The sequence below is a fragment of the Pimephales promelas genome, chromosome 14, assembly GCF_988280905.1.
Source record: "Pimephales promelas chromosome 14, fPimPro1.hap1.1, whole genome shotgun sequence".
Taxonomy (NCBI): Eukaryota; Metazoa; Chordata; class Actinopteri; order Cypriniformes; family Leuciscidae; genus Pimephales; species Pimephales promelas.
Genome location: NC_142782.1, coordinates 478,844 through 500,455, shown reverse-complemented (window position 1 = coordinate 500,455; position 21,612 = coordinate 478,844). Strand labels below are relative to the sequence as shown.

The following is a 21,612-nucleotide window of genomic DNA, read 5'->3' as shown; positions in this document are numbered from 1 at the left end:
CCTTTACAGTAGACCTCAGGCAACACTGTAAAATACATTCAATTCCAGACTCCTTCAGAATGGCCCATGTGTTTTAGTCATTATCTCGTTCAAAACATCAGTGTAAGATTCCCCATAAGGTCAGAGCAGCCTCACACACACACAATTTCCACTTGCACAACTAATGGAAATGTCAATGTAACAGTAATAGCACAAATGTTGTCAGATCTGCCTCTACAGTGATCTATAAATACACCAGAGCTTATATCAGACAGATCAAGTGTAGTTTAGTGTGTGTATGTGTGTGTAGTGGAAAGGTCAGTTTGGGAAGGAATGAGAGAGAGATTTACAAAGCAGGGAACCTAAAATAAAATACCAATCAATCTCTATATAAATATCCATCTGTAAATTAAAGCAAGTCATTATTTATGACATTTACAAGCAGTTTCTACAGCAGTTTTATTCAGTGTGTCGTCCAGCCGGCTGTCGTGATGTTCTGCTGTTAGTTCTCTGGTTAACTTGAATGTTTGGGGCCCGTGTGTGTTCATCAGTTGAAACAGCGAGTGAAGAGCACACACACTGAAGGCTGTGATGCTTCTCAAGGATAATGCACATCGCATAGCGTTTGGAAATGCAAAGGAGGTCAGTGCTTTCTGAAGGCAGTGTGTGCATGTGAGCAACACCGCGTGAGCTGGTGAAGGAGCTTCGGGCATGTGCGCGCGCGCGAGTGTGTGTGAGGAAACGAGAGAAATGCTAGGGCACGCTCTGCCAGTTCTCTGCCTGCGGACACTCAGTGATGTCAGAGCAGTTCAACAGAACATTGTGTGTGCGTGTGTGTGCGCGTGTGTGTGAGAGAGAGAGAGAGAGAGAGAGAGCAGCCCTCGACAATGAGAGTGTGTTTTTATGTGAGTGTGGTTATGTATGAGGCAATAGATGTGAAGATGATACCAAGCAAAACATGACGGATCTGGCATACATGCACATACACAGAGAACGGAAGAGAGATAGAAAGAGGCACAGGAGAAGAAAATGACTGTCGTCCAGTAACACAACTTCTTATTTCTGGGATTGTGAGCTTTACTCTGATCAGACATGCTGGACTAACCCTGGACACGCTGACCGGAGGAACCGCTAGAAACCATGACAGGTGAGCTCACGCCACAGCGACAAACATTAAACGACAGTGTCAATATTCAGCTCATTAATGTTGATGTGAAAGTCGATTCAGTTATAAAGTCAGTGCAGTCAAATCGATAATGCGGTATTACTGTACATTTAATTCCTTTACATTTTCATTTGAACATTTTAAGAGGCTCCTAGTTTCAAACTACAAAAGTAAACATTCAACATGGTTGAAAATATGGAGGGACATCCCTGTTCTCATTAGTCTGACATCTGTGCCTTTAATTTAGCAACCCTTCAGGTTAGAAAACAAATCCAGTCCAAACACCGCTTCTGTCTGCGTAAGAAGGGCAGCAGAACATTCAGAGCAAACTGTCCACGACGTCTCGCTGTGGTGCTCGAGAAACACGGACTCGGATGTCTTGCATGTTGGAGTATCACCACTGCTGCCAAAGTTTGGACACAGAGTGCATATCATTTGATTTTTTCAACATTGATTTCAAAACATTGTTTATGCACTTATCGTAGCGTAGTGTAAATGCACTCCTTCCATTAAAAAGTCTGAGGAAACGCATCTCAAATCCACTCCAGATGCACCTCTGCAGCGTAAAGAGGGATTTTGTTAATGCTTAATTTATTTGATTGGTAACATCCCTATAGTGTTAATTACTTTAAGTTACTAAAATATATTCTACCTTATGTAACTTATATATGTAGTGCAATGAAACAATCCCTTCTCAGATAGAGAACTCAAGAAGCTCGAGGGGAATCCTCCAGAGAGTTAACTCTGGAAAAAGCATACGAGAGCCAAACAAATGTCTCCAGGGAAGCACCTTTAGACGTGCCGGAGCGCTCGTTTGCCTCGGGCAATCAAAGGTCTTCACAACCCAATAAGACTTTGTTTGAAAACATCCAATCGCTTTGAGCAGACTCTACAACAAGCAAACAGCTGGTTGGCCCATTGCCCTTTGTGTGTGGGATCTACAGGCCAACTGGGAAGTGTGCTGGTCGAAACGGACCTAGCCTTATGACCAGCTGCCACTGCCTCAACATAGACACTGAGCCTGGATATAGATAGATAGACACTCTTGATTAAACAGGAGATCTGTGCATGCGCCATTGTGGAGATTACCAAGGCACTCTCAACTGTGAGCCAATCAGGAGCCACACATTGAGCTCGCACCTCGTCATCCCGCAAGCCTACGAGAGCAGGGTCAGTCGGGTACCAAGTTTGGAAACTACAGCAGATTGGGCCACATCTGTGCTATCAACAAGATTTACACTTTGTTGCCTTCTTTCTGTTGGGACTAGCAATATGGCTGCTTGAATGGTAAATGGCAAATGGACTGCCTTGGCCACCAAAGCGCTTTACATTTTGTATTTTCAGACACCGACAGCGGTGTCATCCATACCCATACGAAGCGCCGCCCAGCTCGTCGGGAGCAGCTGGGGTTAGGTGTCTTGCTCGTGGACACCTCGACACTTGGTCCGGAGGATCCGGGAATTGAACCACCGACCTTCGGTTTGTAGACAACCTACATGAACCACTGAGCCACTGCCTCCCTCGAAGACTTCGCTGCCTGCTGGGAGTTTAGATGTCTATGAGCAATACAGTCATATATCGATCAGAGGAACGAATGCATACATCCCTGTGAGTTCGATGAAGATGGAGCCTCCATTCCTGGCACACACCACCCCTCCCAATGACTGGTCAGTCAGTATCATTGACTGTAAAAAAAAGTGTGGGCGTAGTGTGCGTGACGTCACTCGTAGTGTTTCTGAAGAGCGTTTTTGAAGCCCAAAGTTGGCGGAGCCGGCCGTCGCCATCTTGGCAGCATCACTCCCGGATAAACGAAAATATGCAGCGAGGCGGATTAGCTGAGGTGATGTGACACTAACAGACAGCAGACAAACGGCTAGCAGTGACATCAGTCGTTTTAGTGAAGGGCAAAATTAGCTATATAGACCAAAACTACTTTTGGTACCAGACAGTAAACATGTTTTTTCTGCTGTAAAGTTGGGCATATTAACATGGGAGTTTATGAGATTGAATCTGTTCTGAAGGTCGATATCCGAAATCCCTGCGTGAAAAGACCAAAGAACATAGTCGAAAAGTTCCAGGCAATGTATGTGCTATGAGGCTTATGCCTCAATGTCAGTCGCACAGGACCCCAAGCTTGTCAAAGATGCATCCATCATGTCAACCTTGCTCGGGAACACTTGGAGCAAGGCGAACTCTTGGTAAAACAGTTTCTGCCCTGAAACTCTAGCCACACTGTGCCACATAAAACGAGGGACATTGAATTAATGTATGTCTCGTGTGGTACAAGTAACAGGGAGTAGGCCCTGAAAGAGCCACTGAAAAAGACAACGCATCAACCTGAGGTTTGACTGAAAGAGTGGCAAAAACGTAACATTGTGACCAAATCAATCTCTATCCTAAAGGAAGACTCCTTCCGACCAGTCTCAGCGTGGTTTTTGACCAAGGAGCTATGGACAGGTGAATGTGAGGAGGATGCCTCATTCAAGTCTCCTTTCACAAACCAGTCTCTCAATGTGAAACAAAATCTTGAATGGAAACTTTGAGTTATGCTATTATTTGGTTAGATTTTGCATTATGTCTGACGTGCAGCACTTTGGTCAGCAATCGTGTTGTTGTAAATGTGCTATAGAAATAAACCTTGCTCTTACCCTTGATGTACCCTCTATTATGAATTGCAATCACATATTATCCATGTCTAAAATATTATTACATTTTGCAATGAAATAAACAATCAAGCAGTTGAGAAATACTGCATGTATGCATGCAGTAAAGCTGGATATACTGTATGTATATATGAAACTTTATATATTTTGCAACGATATAAACAATCACAAAGCCAAACTTTGCTATACAGTATATTATATATTGTTTTATGTGAGGGTAGGAATGCAGGTAAAGCTGGATGTACTACAGTATATATTCAACTTTAAATATATCATAGACAGCCAAATCCAGATTACAAGTGCTTGAAAACGGGACTACATAGTACACTGTAGGTTACTAGCTTTTTAAAGAACACCGGGTAGCAGAGCGCATTGGGACATTTTGTTTTTTAATTTGAATTGTTAGAGACTACTTTTGACTAGTTTATCTATGATGATTGTGTCATCGTAGTTAATAGACTATTCGTGTGAAGCTAAATGAATGCAATGGTAACTCGGTCCATTTCTCTATGTCTTCACCAGGTGTGGTCTTTGCATTATCCAGCCTGTTATTACTCCAGACGGCCTCCTCTTGCCCCAAGGAGTGCTTGTGTGACACTCACACCAAAGTGGTGGACTGCCGGGGACGAGGTCTTTATGATGTTCCACGTCAACTCAATCAAGACACCCTGGAGCTGTATCTCCAAAACAACCGTCTCCGAGGCCTGGGCTCCATGTCCTTTCGAGAGACGCCACAACTTAAAATTCTGGACCTGGCCAACAATTCAATCACAATGCTCTCCACCAGTGCCCTTCTGGGACTCAGAAGCTTGAAGGTCCTCAGCCTGGCCAATAACTCTATCCGGGAATTGGACCGGCGTCTTCTGGTTTCAGTAAGAAACCTAACCATATTGGACCTGTCCTATAACACCATCGGTGGTCTACCTGCCGCTTTTGCTGAGAGTTTCCACCATCTTACCCATCTGTCTCTCCATTACAATCGGCTGACTAAACTGGAGCGTATACACCTGGAGGCTCTGGGAAACCTGAAAGTTCTGCAACTGAAGGGCAATCCTTGGAGATGTGACTGTAATATGATAGGACTCAAGCTATGGCTGGAGATGTTTGCTTTCAAAGGTAACTAAACCCTCAAATCCACGATAGAGTCTTCATTTTAAAAAACAAAACAAAAACAATCAAACAGAGCTAGTCTTTAAGAATCATAAGAATCTTTCTACATTGTGCTAAATTTTTCACCTAATTTTATTTCACCCTAAATTGTCAGAATAATTTCTGATTTCCTATCACAGAAAATAAAGCTAATGGTATGCTCTTTGTGAAGTTTAGCTTGAGCACCCTGTTTTGCCAGGATGAGTTAATCGCTTTGCGTATCTCACAATGGGATTGGTAGATCATCTGACACACAGTTTCATGCAGCTGCTCCGGATTTGGGCCACACCTGTTAGAGCTTCGTGGATTTGCCCTTTAGTCAACAGACCATGGAACAAGTTTTTGCATCAGTCTTGCATCATGTCTCTTTTGAACTTCTATTACTAGGAGCATGGGGCGGCCTGAAGTTTATTTCCTCATTTATTTATTTATTTTTCCTGAAAATGATTTGTTAACATTAGTTAGTAAGAAAAAGCATATTTTTATTTGCATTAGGTCAGCCTTTCGACAGCCTGAAGCTGCTTCACATCAGAAATCAGGCTAAATATTTTCCCCTGGAACTGTTTCCAGGGACATTTTTTTATCTTTGTAATTTCTTTATTAAGAGTATCTTGTCTTTCAAGTCAAATACCAATTGACAAATTTAACCCTCTGTTGCTGTGCGGCTAATTTACAAAACTTGGTGAAGGTTTTAGCACTTGCTATGTGAACACAAAAAATCTCATTGACATGATTCAAAAAAGTTCAATGGTCCTGAAAAAAAATAGAGATACTTGTATTCTTTGTGGTCAAAAATAAGCGTATTGGAGATGAATGGGAAGCAAATTTTATCTAGTGGAGATGTTTGGTACTGCGCCTAATCAAAATCTTACTGAAAGCTCATTTTTAAAGATATCAACCTCAGAGTATTACTAGAGTAAATTATCAACCTAGAGTAAATTATTTATTCACACAGTATATTTCATGCTGCTCAACAGCGGCGTACATGTATTTACACAGCAATTGCATAATGTTCAATGTAAAAGCCAACATAAATGTATAAATTATAAAATTAAACTACTAGGGACTGAAGCAAAATTCTGACAATAATCCCTCCATTTGAACCCTTATCTTGAATTTCGGGGGCATTTTTGTTCATTTTGCTTGGCTCAGGCCTCCATTAACATCAACCCTGGTTTGTACTTCCTTGGCACAAAATGACGCGCAAACACATATCTTCAGTCATTAAAGGGTTAGTTCACCCAAAAATGAAAATTAAGTAATTACTCACCCCCATGCTGTTCCAACCCCGTTATACCTTCGTTCATCTTCGGAACACAAATAAAGATATTTTTGATTGAATCTGAGAGCTGGATCAGTCCTACATAGGCTTCCTAAGGGACTGGCTCTTGACGGTCCATAAAGTCATTAAAGAAAAGGATATTCCATATTCCATTTAAATATTCCATGTGCCTACAGCGGCTCAATTATAAGTTTATCAAGCGACGAGACTACTTTTTGTGCGAAAAAAAACATAAATAACGACTTTATTCCACTATTCCATTACAAAACGACAGTGTGCCTTATAATCCGGAGCGCCTTATATATGGATCATCATTTTATACGGTAGGGGGCGGTAAAACTCCTAAGCGGTGAGCAGTCGGTAACAAGAAGTAGACGAATGAGAACGTCCTCGTCTCAGTTCTCGCGCATGCGCCCATAAGGAAGTAATGGAATAGTGGAATAAAGTCGTTATTTATGTTTTTTTCGCACAAAAAGTAGTCTCGTCGCTTGATAAACTTATAATTGAGCCGCTGTAGGCACATGGAATATTCAAACCTTTTCTTTAATGACTTTCTGGGCCGTCAAGAGGCAGTCCCTTAGGCAGTCTATGTAGGACTGATCCAGCTCTCAAATTCAATCAAAAATATCTTTATTTGTGTTCCGAAGATGAACGAAGGTCTTACGGGGTTGGAACAGCATGGGGTGAGTAATTAATGACTTAATTTTCATTTTTGGGTGAACTAACCCTTTAAAACAATTGGAAAAAAGTTTATGCAATTAACAGAGTTGCATAAATTTATATAATTTATATATTTAATACTGGCAATGATTCTACAAATAAACTTTTTCACAATAAAACAAGCATCACACATACATCAAATCATGTATGTACTTATTAGCTCACGATGGGTCTGGTGGAAATTAATTTTTGTCATGAATATATTACAGGGAAAATTCCACTACTATAAGCCTACACTGTCTTGTTCAGTGTCGTTAGCGCACGGCTCGCTCCTCACAGGGATGTTCTGCTTAGCAGCCCTGGGCCTTACATACAGTGAAGATGCCCGCATTCTCCACCATTAATATGTGTTTGTTTTCTCAGGTGGAGTGGTGGACAGCATCACGTGCGTCCAGCCTCAGCTCATGCTGGACCGAGACCTGCGGCACATTCCCTACGAGCTCTTCCACTCCTGCATGATCACCAGCTACAGCTACCTGTTCGCCAACATCCACTACCTGGACGGCAAGCACCGCGCGCTCAGCGGACCGCTTCACCCGAGCCCTCGAGCTCCGTCCGGGAGCGACTTCAGCCCGCCGGGAGAGGGGATCCTGCCCGAGTGTGAGCCCAAGCAAAGACCCCGGCCTGCCAACTACCGGCACGCCATCGCCACCGTGGTCATCACAGGAGTGGTGTGTGGCATCGTGTGCTTGATGATGTTGGCGGCAGCTGTGTACGGATGTGCGTATGCTGCAATCAACGCCAAGTATCAAAGAGAGCTGAAGCAGAAAGCCAAAGAAGCGGGTGTAGTAGAAGAGCGGAAAAACATTGAAAGAGAGGAGAAGAAGGAACCGCTGGAGTGATGCGAAGATACATGAAGGACACACTCCACAGTGGTGTATCTAAGTTCCTTCGAGGCGAGTGCACTCGGCACCGTACTGGCGATGTCCCCGGGCAGCTATTTCTCTAGATATGCAAACACAACTCCTACCTAAAGGGGCAAGACGGATGATCAAGATAGCATATGCTTCAATGAGGCTAGAAGAACTGCATTTTCAGGCAAACGCACACATTTCTAGAAACAATAGGTGATTCTTCTGGCAAAAAGGCAGTTGGCTCTTCGTCAATCCAAGCGAACACACATTACGAGACTACATGTCACGTTGTTTAAGCTGTGTATTGTTAGTGTCTGTAGGTTATGTGTTTTTTTCTCCATGTTACCTGCACTCGGATATCCCCATTTATTGGTCTTTCGACAGCTTCAAGGCAGATTATATTTCCCCCAGTGCATTGTGGGTCAGAAGTTTCCCGACGTTGGTGAAAAGGAACGCCACAGTTTTCTTTAGTCATGTAGAACCAGTTTAAAGTGCTCATTTCATCTGCATAGCCAACCATGTTTTATTGAAGCTCTCTCTCGAGTTCACACTGGTTTGAAGGCGAACAAATGCCGTTTCCCGTCACACACGGTCTCATTCATATATTTTATTTTTTTGGTTCTTTTTTTAATTTCTGGGCTCGGCAACTTTTTTGTCATGAAAAACACGACACACACATTTTATAAGTTCATAATGGCTTAATTGAAAGATCAACACACTTTACTACTGAAACGTGATGACCAATCATTACTTATTATTAAAAATAGTGTAGAACTTTAAATATTTTATTTATTTTTAATAATTTATTTAAATCATGTCATTATTGCCAAAATAACTCGCAAGATGTATGATTTTCCGTCATGTAAGCAAAGTCAACAGTTATTACAAGATGTTTGGTTTCATTTCTATTACATATGATCTAATTGAGGACTAGTCTATTCGTGGGCGATGGTTAAACGTCATTTTCACTGACAGCCCAAATTCCGCGTTGTTTTAGCCAAGACATCAGGCTGCGTTTGGGCAGCTTTAAAATGCAAAGTTGCTTTCTGGGTTTACTAAGTCAAATATCGTAGTCTGTTGCACGTGTACCATCGGTCTAGTTGAAACACATAGCTTGTGATTAGTTCTGTAAACTGGCCACAAACACACTGTCACATAGTTCAGTTCTCCGAGTGTGTCCGTTTCCCTGCCCTCGTACAGTCTCTGGTGTCTCTATCGTGTGTGTCGTGTCAGTACACTAATGAACATTGTCAATTCCTCTGAGCTTTAGTGAGGCCAAAGATTTATGTGAACACATCTATAAATGCAGTTAAAAGAAGCGTTTCAATTGTTTATGTTTAATACAGGAGTCGACTGGGTTTTTTAATAGCAGAAATGACTTAGTATTTCCATATAAACTATACCAGATTGAAATGTTTCATTTACAGTCTTCTGCCTAATTTATTAAATGTATTGCCTTATCAGTTCATAATATGGTCATCATGTAGGCAGATCCTAATATCAGTGTCTTAAGTGTTATATATATATATATATTGTATAAGCCTCACTGTAAATATTCAGGTAGAAACCCAACGAGATTCTGAGCTCTTGGGAAACGCTGGAATATCCAAGATTATATAAACGTGCATATGAAGGGTTGATCTGCGTTATATAACATCCGCACACACAGCCGAGCAATAATTGGTTAGTTGACGTGATACACGCTGGGAAAGCTGACATGATATACACACTACACACACTGCACATCTAGTGCTCATTCTTTTATATTATCATAAAACCTGTTTTAAATGGAGAATATACTGAATATTCATTCTTTAAAAATCTTCAGTCAATCAACCATTTAAAATCAACCAGTGAAGGGAAAGCGGAGCATTTGCACTCCATACATACACACACACACTAGCAGAATCTCAATAAATATGAATTTAATGTCAAGCAATTGAAATCAGTTTTGATTATAGATATTCTGTAAAGTGGAGGACACACACGCACACAAATGTCCCAGTTACACAAGAGCGTTCTGTCAGGCTGCATTAGAGTGTGTGTGTGCTATCATGAGCACGTGAAACTGAGAAACAACATGTGCTTTCTATTATTATTCTGTATCAACCAACACTCACTGAGCCAGAACCTTCATTTAGTCAGAACTGTGTAACGTGTGTGTGTGTGTGTGTATGTGTGGAGACATGTTGTAATATTTCTATGTTCAATTTATATTTATTAGAGCTTGATATTGCAGCCTAAGAATAAAGTAGAAGATACATAGAATTTAAAATCTATAAAATAAACAGCATGAAATTCTATATAGAACATGATTTTAGTCGTGTGTGTGTGTGTGTGTGTGTGTGTGCTCCAGCAAAACACTGAATCATGAGCAGTAGAGGGTGAAAATCTGTCTGTTCTACTTCATTTCTCTGTCAGTTATAACATGAATCACTTGTGCATGAGTGTGTGTGTGTGTGTGCTCCTCCAGGCGTATGTTCTGACATCTCTCTCTCTGCGTTATTTTATTTCCCTTCATTTGTCTAGCGTCTCTCTTGCTCTGCTCATGTGTTTAACCCTCAGAAACACAGCGCCCGACGGAGGGCGTCCTCTAAGATCAGCCGTGATGTGTGTGTGTGTGTGTGCTGTACCTGCAGCGATGGGCGACTCTCTCTCGTCCAGCAGAGGAATGGTGCCGCTGGCGTACACGACACTCTTGTTCTCAGACGCTGAAACACACACACACACACACACACATCAGACCATCAGTGCAGAACAGACAGCGCTGACCCTTTCTGCCACTGCGTTTTTTGTGTTTATCTGAAGATTTCATATCGTTTTCTGCTACAAATGAACGTAGTTTCCAACGAATTGCATTCACTTGAAGAAAAAAAATCTACTCTGTTTTTCTGAATTAACGAGTTAATTTTTTTCATGAGAAAAAAAATTGCTCTATTTTTTCTGAATTAATGAGTTAATTTTTCATGAGAAAAAAATTTTTCATGGAATTTTTTTTTTTTGCTCTGTTTTTCTGAATTAATTAGTTCCCTTTCGTAGTCACTTCGAGTTACGTCAGAAGTGACGGAGATTGGGGGTTTCGCATAGAAAGCCAATCCTCTTCGAGTATTTAAAAACGAGCCAATGGCATGCAATGCCTTGGGGCTGCGGAAATTTGCATAGCGTACTCCGCCCTACTCCGTGAGTATAAAAGGAGGAAGTGAACGCAACCGCAGTATGTTTTCGCTTAGGAGCCAAGAGAACCTCTTCACTCCTGAAAGCTATTACAAGACTCTTCGAGACGAGCGTCCTCTTCAGTGTTGGTGTGACGGCGGTACCCAGCGAGTTTCTGCATTGCCTGCGATCTGTGCAGTGGTCTGCCAGACTTTGCGCTTCTCCCTGGTCGCCTCAGCGCTGAAAGAGTGAATTTCCTCCTCTCTGTAAAAGAGCTACACGCGGCACGTCTTTTTAAAGACGGTTCGCCCGTGTTCTTCTGGATGCGGTCGATTTCTGTCGTCATCTGATGGTCGCGATCGCTGCTCTGTATGCCTGGGCATTCAGCATGCAGCAGCAGCGTTCGTGGATGACTCATGTTCCTGCCATGGGGACATGACCATCTCCACACTGAGGTTAAAAAAAAAAATAATATATATATATATATATATAAAGATATGTATATATATATATATTTTATATATAAAATATATATTTTTATATATAAAAAAAAAAAAAATCTCACTAGAGTGAGAGCCCCGGTCCCCCTTACTCGATCGGCTTCCTTCACGAAAGGGGGCCCGTCGACCGGGGACCCGGCGAATTAACGGTGACGGTGTTGGATAAAGCCCCGACGATTTCTCGGGCCACACCTCCCGCCTCAGTGCGTGAGCCAGCGAGCGTTAGTTCGATTCAGTCGGTTGCCTCTTCAGTGGTACCGGCTGCTTCGAGCAGCGCTCCAGATGATGATGTGATGTCGATCGCAGCATCACTAGGCGGGCTACAGTCCTCGGGAGATGAGGATGCGGCTGCACTGCCCCCTTCGGGAGAGCCAGCGCTGCCCGTGTCGGATCCCGAGCTGACGGCATGCTGTCTCAAGCCGCTGGGAGTATTGGGTTAGAGTGGCAACCTCCATTCTCCCCCGATCTCTCACGGAGGGATAATTGGTTTTTGGACAAAGCTGCCGCCGCGAGGCCACGGCCAACTCCATTGCCTTTTTTTTCCCGAGCTGCATGCGGAGTTATCGCGCTCTTGGGGGACTCCTCTGTCCACTCGAGAGCGCGATCTCTCCCCCGCCTTTCCCCCCTCGATGGTGGGGCCGCCCGTGGGTGCACTGGGATGCCCCCGCTGGAGCGTTCTGTTGCGATACAGCTGTGTCCACGGAGCGCCTCCTCCGTGGTCCTCCTAGGCACCCATCCAAAGCCTGTAGGTTCTCGTCTGCCATGGCGGCGCGTTCCTATAGAGCGGCGGGACGGGCGGCCTCCGCTTTGCATGCGATGAGCACTGTGCAAGCGCAGATGCTCAGAGATATGCTCGAGGGCGGGACTGATCCAACGGCATTCGAAGATTTGCGGTCCGCCACTGACCTTGCTCTCCAAAAGGGCAACGAAAGTGGCCGCTCGCGCCGTTGGTCAGGTGATGGCCACTAGTGTGGTCCAGGAGCGTCAACCTGGCAGACACTCGGAGCGCTGAGCGGATTCGTCTGCTCGACGCCCTTCTCTCCCAGGTTGGCCTTTTTTTTTTTTTTTTTTTTTTTTTGGCGGTGCAGTCGAGAACTCTTGCCCAGCAGTCTCCACTGCCCAGGAGCAGACGGAGGCAATCAAACATGTTCTGCCCCGACGACCAGCTGCTGCCTCCACCCAGTCGTCGGCACAGATGCCTCCCGCTGCTCGCCGCCGAGGACGCCCCCCCGCGGCTCCCCTGCCTCCCGCCCCGCCCCAGCAGCAGCCTTCATCCGGGCCACGGCGTGGAGGAGGCCGCCGGCAGGCGTCACAGCCCCCTCAGGCCGCACACCCCGCTAAACGCCAGGTAAGCGATGATCCTGATACGGGCTGCTCAGTGATGGAGTTGAGTTTTTCCCCAGGAGGCGGGAGCAGGCCCCCTCCTGCCCCCGGTGGAGGGCCGGGGGGAAAATCTTTCGTTTTCAGTATCCCGCTGCTCGCCCACGGGTGGGCAGCGCCCTGAGTTGGTTAAGAAAGACTTGACATCATCACTGAGCCCACAGACTGGAATGAGTGCGCTCGACGTTCCAGTGCGTCAGCCCACACATTCCTCTCTGTCTCTGAGGGTGCGGAAGGGTGCGAGTGTCGTCCCCGGGCTACGCCAATCCCTTCCCCCTCTGTCGCCAGACCCCCGGCGGAACGGACCCCCGTGGAACGCTCCGCTTTCCCTGGTCCCTTCCGTCGGGGAGCGGGCTTCGACGCATCCGAGCGGGGTCATCCCTGCACGCGTGCCAGTCGACCCGCCACGCTGCCCCTCCGGGGGGACGTCTGTGGTTCACATGACCCCGTTGGCTCACTTCCTGGAAGCCTGGCTAGTGCTTCCCGGGATATCCCGCTGGGTCATCAGAACGATCAGATTCGGCTACGCGATTCAGTTCGCACGGTCTCCTCCCCGCTTCAGGGGAGTTCGCTCCACGATAGTTGGTGGCAATGCCCCACTCCTGAGAGCGGAGATTGCGACCCTGCTGGCGAAGGGTGCAATCGAGACGGTCCCTCCAGCCGAGGTGGAGTCCGGGTTTTTCAGCCCCTACTTCATTGTCCCCAAGAAGACCGGTGGGTTACGACCGATCCTGGACCTGCGCATTTTGAACCGTTCTCTCCATCGACTACCGTTCAAGATGCTCACGGCCAAACGCATTTCGAATGTGTTCGGTATCAGGATTGGTTTGCAGCGATCGACCTGAAGGACGCGTACTTCCATGTGTCCATCTTACCTCGACACAGACCGTTTCTTCGGTTTGCCTTCGAGGGCCAGGCATATCAGTACGCCGTTCTCCCATTCGGGTTGCTCTGTCCCCTCGCGTCTTCACGAAGATCGTCGAGGCAGCCCTTGTTCCCCTTCGCGAACACGGGGTTCGCATCCTGAATTATCTCGACGACTGGCTGATACTAGCACACTCTCGAGCTCAGCTTGCGAACACAGAGACTTGGTGCTCCGGCACCTAGCCCGTTTGGGCCTTCGGGTCAACCGGGAAAAGAGCAAACTTTGCCCCGTGCAGAGGATCTCTTTTCTCGGCATGGAGATAGACTCGGTCGCCATGTCCGCGCAGCTCACGAACGAGCGCGCGCACTCACTGCTGGCTTGCCTTCGTCAGTTCGAGGGCAAGAGTGCGGTTCCACTGAAACTTTTTCAGAGGCTCCTGGGGCATATGGCATCCGCGGCCGCGGCAACGCCGCTCGGTTTGCTTCATATGAGACCGCTTCAGCTGTGGCTTCGCGATCGAGTCCCGAGGTGGGCATGGCATCGCGGCTCGCTCCGAGTCCCAGTGACTCCGGCATGCCGGCGAACCTTCTTCCCGTGGTCGAACCTCAGCTTTCTACGGACAGGTGTCCCTATTCAGCGAGTTTCCAGACATCTCGTCGTCTCCACGGATGCATCTACCACGGGTTGGGGTGCCATGTGCAATGGGCATGCAGCCGCCGGTTCCTGGACAGGAGCCCAGCGCCTCATGCACTTCAATTGCCTCGAGCTGTTGGCAGTACGGCTCGCCCTGCACCGCTTCCGAGCGTTGCTCAAGGGCCAGCATGTGCTTGTCCGCTCAGACAACACTACGGCAGTAGCGTACATCAACCACCAGGGGGGTCTACGCTCACGCCAGTTGTCGCAGCTCGCCCGCCACCTCTTGATATGGAGTCAGAAGCACCTGAGGTCCCTTCGTGCAGTTTACATTCCTGGAGACCGGAACTGGGCAGCCGACGAGCTGTCCCGGGTCCGTCCCCTCTCCGGTGAATGGCGACTCCATCCTCAGTCGGCCAGCTGATTTGGGACGAGTTCGGGGAGGCACAGATAGACCTGTTCGCCTCTCGGGACTCGTCCCACTGCGCCCAGTTTTATTCTCTGACCCGCGGCACTCTCGGCTCGGATGCGCTGGCGCACAGCTGGCCACGGGGCCCACGCAAGTATGCGTTTCCCCCAGTGAGCCTCCTTGCACGGGTGTTGTGCAAGATCAAGGAGGACGAGGAGCAGGTCTTGCTGGTAGCCCCCTACTGGCCCACCAGGACGTGGTTCTCCGATCTCATGCTCCTCGCGACAGCACCTCCTTGGCCTATTCCTCTGAGACAAGACCTACTCTCTCAGAGACGGGGCACTCTGTGGCACCCTCGTCCCGATCTTTGGAGGCTGCACGTGTGGCTCCTGGACGGGACGAGGCAGGTTTGAGTTCGCTGCCACCTGCGGTGGCGGCAACCATCACTTCCGCAAGAGCGTCGTCCACGAGACACCTTTATGCGTTGAAGTGGAACCTCTTCGTCAATTGGTGCTCTTCTCGCGGAGAAGACCCCCGGAGTTGTTCGATCAGTGTCGTGCTTTCCTTCCTGCAAGAAGGGTTGGAGCGCAGGCTGTCGCCCTCCACCCTTAAGGTTTACGTCGCGGCCATTGCCGCTTCTCATGAAGCAGTGGAAGGTAAGTCCTTAGGGAAGCACGACCTGGTCATCAGGTTCCTGAGGGGAGCGAGGAGGCTGCATCCGCCTCGTCCTCCCCTCGTACCCTCTTGGGACCTCTCGGTAGTTAAGTGCTCTGCAGAGGCATCCCTTGAGCCTTTGCAATCGGTAGAGTTAAAGTTCTGTCCATGAAGACAGCACTCCTGGTTGCATTGGCCTCCATCAAGAGGGTGGGGGACCTGCACGCATTCTCCGTTGACGAAGCGTGCCTGGAGTTCGGGCCGGCTTACTCTCACGTGATCCTGAGACCCCGGCCTGGATATGTGCCCAAGGTTCCCACCACTCCCTTCCGGGACCAGGTGGTGAACCTGCAAGCGCTGCCCCCGGAGGAGGCAGACCCAGCCTTGGCACTGCTCTGTCCGGTACGTGCTCTCCGCACCTATGTCGACAGACCGCAGTGTTTCAGGACCTCAGACCAGCTCTTTGTCTGTCATGGAGGGAGCCAGAAGGGAAGGGCTCTCTCAAAGCAACGGCTGTCCCACTGGATAGTGGATGCCATTGCTTTGTCTTACCAGCAGCAAGGCCTTCCGTGCCCCCTTGGTGTGACGGCCCATTCCACTCGGAGTGTAGCCTCCTCTTGGGCTTTAGCGCACGGCGCCTCGCTAACAGACATCTGCAGAGCTGCAGGCTGGGCGACACCCAACACCTTCGCCAGATTCTATAATCTGCGAATTGAGCCGGTATCCTCTCACGTACTCGTTTCGGCCAGTTCTGGATCCGCTCAGGTGTCTTCGCTTGCTCGCCACTCCACTCCCCGGACTGGATAAGTGCGATATTTCCTCAGTTCTTCCATTGAAGTCTTGAGTCCTCCAGCACCGACGATGCGGGCACCACTGCGTTGCTCTGGATGCTAGCTAGGTGCCTCCATGCGCACGGTTCCCCATGGTAACCGTCTCATGTGTATTATCCACTGTAAGCCTCTCTGAGCATGTGTCTTCCCTTGGCAAGCCATCTGCCACCCCTGGAGTTTAAATCAGTAGCCACCTGCGGTTGGTACTCCAGTGTTCCATATGCGTTCCTATGTGGCCATATGTGTATTCATAAGTCCTCCCTTCGGTAGGCAGCTGGTAGCATGTCCCCTTCGGGATATGTTTCCCAGTGTACCTTGGTAATCCTGTGTCAAAGTCGGATCCCCAAAAAAAAAAAAAAAAAAAAAGAGGTAAGGCTCGGGGGTTCAGTCTTTCGCAGGGCACTGGAAGACAGCTTGAAGATGGCGTGATGGCACAGACCCCCAATCTCCGTCACTTCTGACGTAACTCGAAGTGACTACGAAAGGGAACGTCTCGGTTACGTATGTAACCCTCGTTCCCTGAGTAGGGAACGGAGACGTTACGTCTCCCTGCCACTTCTGCTGTATCGCTGGGTAGACGCCGAGTTCAGTCTTGGCTCCTCAGCGAAGACATACTGCGGTTGCGTTCACTTCCTCCTTTTATACTCACGGAGTAGGGCGGAGTACGCTATGCAAATTTCCGCAGCCCCAAGGCATTGCATGCCATTGGCTCGTTTTTAAATACTCGAAGAGGATTGGCTTTCTATGCGAAACCCCCAATCTCCGTCACTTCTGACGTAACGTCTCCGTTCCCTACTCAGGGAACGAGGGTTACATACGTAACCGAGACGTTAATTTTTCATGGAATTTTTTTTTTTTTTTGCTCTGTTTTCTGCATTAACTCATTAATTCAGAAAAACAGAGCAAAATATTTTTTTTCTCATGAAAAATTAACTCATTAATTCAGAAAAACAGAGTAGATTTTTTTTTTCTTCAAGTGAATGCAATACGCCTCCGTAGTTTCCAGATGTCCAGTCCGTCATTAAAGTGTCGTGACGCCGGCACTATACGGGCGAGGAGGAACACTGTTAGCTAACACTGGCTTCATCCAATTATTTTGTCAAATTATTCAAATAAGAATAATTAAACATAACTTTAACCTCCGTCAACTACAGCACACTATGATAAACTGTATTATAAAAGATAGAACAAATGTTTTTTTTTAATTTTACAGTTTTTCTTGTACAGATTTATAGTGCCTAATGTCTGTTTATAAATGTTTCTTCTTTGTGGAAGTAAATGTGAACGTTAGGTCACCTCACTCTCTCCTCCGTCTCGCTTCTCCCAGTCGTGTCAATAAAACTGAAGAGATGACGTGTGTTACACACAGTCCCGTACTGTCGTCTCATCTCATGATCAATGTCCAATCATTGCAGTATTCGCTTTTCTAATCATCGCGCATTAAAAAGAAACATTTTAATTAGGGCTGTGAAACGATTAATCACATCCAAATAAAAGTTTGTGTTTACATAATATATGTGTTGTAATTATAAATACACACATATGCATGTATATATTTAAGAAAAATGTGTTAATAATATATCAAAAATGTATATTTATGTATAATATTAATTTTAACTAAATATATACACAGTGTACACATGCAAATATTTCTTAAATATATACATGCATGTATTTAAATATACAAAATAATTATACACACATATATTGTGTAAACACAAACTTATTTTGGATGCGATTAATCGCTTCACAGCCCTAATTAAAATGCAAGCGAATCTCGTGCCAGTGTATTCTGGGACCCGGAGCAGACGATTCATGAGCACAACATTACTGACCGTCAGAAACTAATGGACTACATTAGAAGTGTCTACAACCAATCACAACACACACTTCTGTTGAGCTCATGAATGCATTGGCCAATCAGAGGCGTTTGTCATCAGTGATAAGAGTGTTCAGTGTGAGGAGATTTGTGGACGTCAGTGATGAAGGGGAACGCTCTTCCTCACTTTCTGTATATCATTTATTCCCTGTCTGAATAGACGTTTGATTTTCTAATGCGTAAAAAGCAATAAACGAATCCAATAATTGTTCTTCGTTTGTTTTGTCTGTACAGAATGTGTCGTGATGTTTCCCCAAACATGTATTCAACTTTAATTATCATTATTATAATATCAAGAGCAACAATCATCAATGTTATTTTTGTCATAATATTGCCTGTATTTTTTATTTATGGTTACTTCATGCAATTGTCGTGTAAATAAATGTATGGTCCTCTGAGAAGCATTAATCAGTGTGAGTGAATGAACGTCCCCTGTGCCGTGTAGAGATGTTTAGCTGATGTGGACAGCATATGATTGGTTATAGTCCATAGTATTCAATCGATTGAAGTAATTGATTACATTTACGTATTTGACATGAAAGAACACACACATTAATAAGGTCATTTTTACATTTTGCCTTTACTAAGGAGAAAAGTATGGTTTTTGTGCGCAAGCCGACCGATGGAAACAGAAGAATTAAGTTAACACAAAGTTTATTAGTAACGATCCAGTCGCTTCGTTATGATGCAATCGTTAGCCTATTTTTACAAAAACTGCTTCTACGGGGCCATAGGGTAAGATATTAGGTAATGAAGTTAAATAAATAAATTATCGTGTTTCTTTAGAAAAAAATAATGGACAAATTAAATCTTTGGACGCCTCAGATGTAAAGTTACTCGCTGTCAAAGTGACGCCAAAATGAAGCAGGAGAAGCTACAATGGCGGCTCCCGTGAGGCTTCAGTGTCCGGCGGATGGATTACCGCCTCCTCCAGTTGGTCCCAGTGCACACGCGGGTCACGTGACAGAGTTCACATTAGCACATTTTTCATGCAAAGCGCACGCCGTCCCGAACTAAACTGCCAGTGAAAGCCCCCTAAAACACAATACTGACACATCCTCTCATTCCTGCTCATATTCACTGTAAAGAACTTGTATCCAACCTTTTCTTTGCCCCATGAATTATGGGGTTACTTTCATTAAACTGTAAACAATCAGTTTCTTTAAAGGTGCAATACCTAAGATCTAGATGCCGCTAGAGGGCGCTACATTCAAAACAACAACAACGGCTTTGCTTGATGACGCCGTGGAGGAACGCGGAATGATGGGAACTGTTGTTTTCAACTCCACCGTGGATAAATCAGTCAGACGGGAATCGAAAATTAGTTGTCATGGATGAGGTAAAGTTCGATTTCTATAAACGTTGCGTTTAATGACATGCTTGTATTTCATTAAACTGAAATAACCGTGCAAGAAAAGTCAGGTTTAAAAGTAAATTAGTTATCACAGATGTTACTGTACGAGTCACTGGACGAAGCTATGGTGGAGAGGGTTTGAAGGGGCAGGTCTCTCGCAAGGAGTTGACGTGGTTGGCCCTCCTTGGTAACTTTATAAAAATAAAAAATCAATTTAATGTCAGTTATCCCAACCTGCAAGAATTCATTTCCGGGAGGTATATTTCGATAACAAGATTGTGGGGGTGGGAGGGAAGGCTAACTTTCGCGTTCGCGAGGCACAAACGCAAAGTCTCTCCCTCTGTACAGTGCACGCGCAGCGCGCTGTATGTTATGCGCGCAGTATGTCTCGCTCTAACATTATATCCCGGGAGATTTGAACTAATTTGCGGGCATCAGGGAAACGCTATCAATAGGCGGGAGATCCGGGAGACTTGGGATGTCTGCAATGTACATTTGACACATCTTTTCATGTCGTGTAAGTATTCAACCACAGCTACAGTTTCACAAAATTAACGTTAAGGGGGTCGCACACCGGACGAGAAGCTGCAGCGCCGCGTTGCACCACATAATTATTCGAACACATTATTATCTATAAGTGTACACATACCGGCGGCGCCATTCGGCGTCTGTCCGCGGCGCCCAGCAACGTTTCAGGACCGTGTTCAAAACCCTGCTGCGCCACAGAGCGCCATTTACATAGTTTTATATAAAATTGTAATTATTTTTGCCTCAAACCGTTGCTAATGGATCCTGACTTTGCCCTATGCTGCAATATCTATGCATTTAGTTTTGCAGTCATTTACAGAAATCAGCTGCTTGAATGACAATTACTGATTATTATTAGATTTTTCACGTGAGATTCTCAATTCATTCTGTGAACGGATGCTCTGAGGTAAAGTTTTCAGAATGCAGACTCAGCAACGATTGTATTTAATTGTACAGTACAATAACATAGAACAGACATTATCTTCATTTTCTGTCATTAAACATAACAATATTGCTGGCCATACACTGATGAGAAAGTGCGCGTCCGGTGTTCGATAATGTTACTGGAGTTGTCCTAAACGTGACGCGGCGCTTCTCGTCCGGTGTGCGACCCCCTTTACAGCCAACAGTTCACATTCCGAGAATAAATGAAAAGAATATATGTGCTCCATTCCATAACAAATGCGCGAAACAAGCTGCCGTTTGATAGGCGCTAACGCACAACTACAACTACCGCATTTGTCCAGGACTACACGTAGTAAGAGCGGAAACCGAGGTAAGCGGATATGATGCGATTGACTCGCGACTCCCAGCTCACCCCTGCTGACACGTGCCGTTTCCTTGGTTAAAATCTCAATTTTCTCGCGATTTAAACATTGTTTGAAACATTTGGAATATTGTGAATTATCATCTTTACTAAATATATAACACTGGCCTTGTGATTTTGGGATATATTATAGCAAAAATCTTAGGTATTGCACCTTTAAAGGGTTGATCTATATAATAATAAGTACAGTTATGTTTTAGGCTAGTTATGTGGTAAGCGGTTATTCTGAAAAACAGTACATTTCAATAACTTTGATCTAGAAATGTGATGCTGGAATAAAGTAACTTTAGTAAATAAAAGCAAAGGTGCAGACTGATGGGGTCGCTGCTTTATTTAAACGGCCTGTTTTGTGTGTATAATCACCTTGGTTGATTGACAGGGAGTAGACGAAGGTGCCGGGCACCTGTTCAGCCGCCCGCTTGTACCACAGAGGGAAATGATCAGCACTGAACACCAACTCCTTATCCTCTGCTGTCAGGAAGTCTCTTACAACACACAACACACACATTACCTCATTATAAGAGGGATGCTGAACTAATAATTGTCACAGGTTGTGAGGGAGAGAATAAACACACGGATAACACAAAGATGATGAAGACGATGAAGAAGGTTAACAGGCTTTAATTTCCAAAAGGGTAGTTCCAACGAAGTGCATCCAACACAACTACACATGAAGCTCCCGTTCCACCACATCCCAAAGATGCTCTATTGGGTTGAGATCTGGTGACTTTGGCGGCCATTTTGGTACAGTCAACTCATTGACATGATCAAGAAACCAATTTGAGATGA

General features: G+C 45.6%; 2 protein-coding genes across 4 annotated transcripts in view; one reads left to right on the top strand and one right to left on the bottom strand.

The window, feature by feature from the left end:
• The window catches only part of cacna2d3a (calcium voltage-gated channel auxiliary subunit alpha2delta 3a), a 75,590-nt gene that overhangs the window by 10,847 nt on the left and 43,131 nt on the right, over positions 1-21,612 (bottom strand). For all 3 annotated transcript variants that reach the window (XR_016146431.1, XM_089119216.1, XM_089119217.1), the window contains 2 exons: positions 21,187-21,308; positions 10,446-10,523 (listed from right to left, as the gene is read on the bottom strand). Coding sequence is in view for 2 of the 3 variants with exons in the window: in XM_089119216.1 (XP_088975342.1) it covers positions 10,446-10,523; positions 21,187-21,308 (200 nt within the window). In the remaining variant the exon portion in view is untranslated. The remainder of the gene's footprint in view (positions 1-10,445; positions 10,524-21,186; positions 21,309-21,612) is intronic.
• On the top strand, positions 496-10,719 carry lrtm1 (leucine rich repeat transmembrane protein 1). The gene is made up of 3 exons (XM_039674889.2): positions 496-1,126; positions 4,330-4,923; positions 7,322-10,719. Exons 1-3 carry the CDS (start codon positions 1,120-1,122, stop codon positions 7,798-7,800), a joined length of 1,080 nt encoding a protein of 359 aa, XP_039530823.2. The 5' UTR covers positions 496-1,119; the 3' UTR covers positions 7,801-10,719.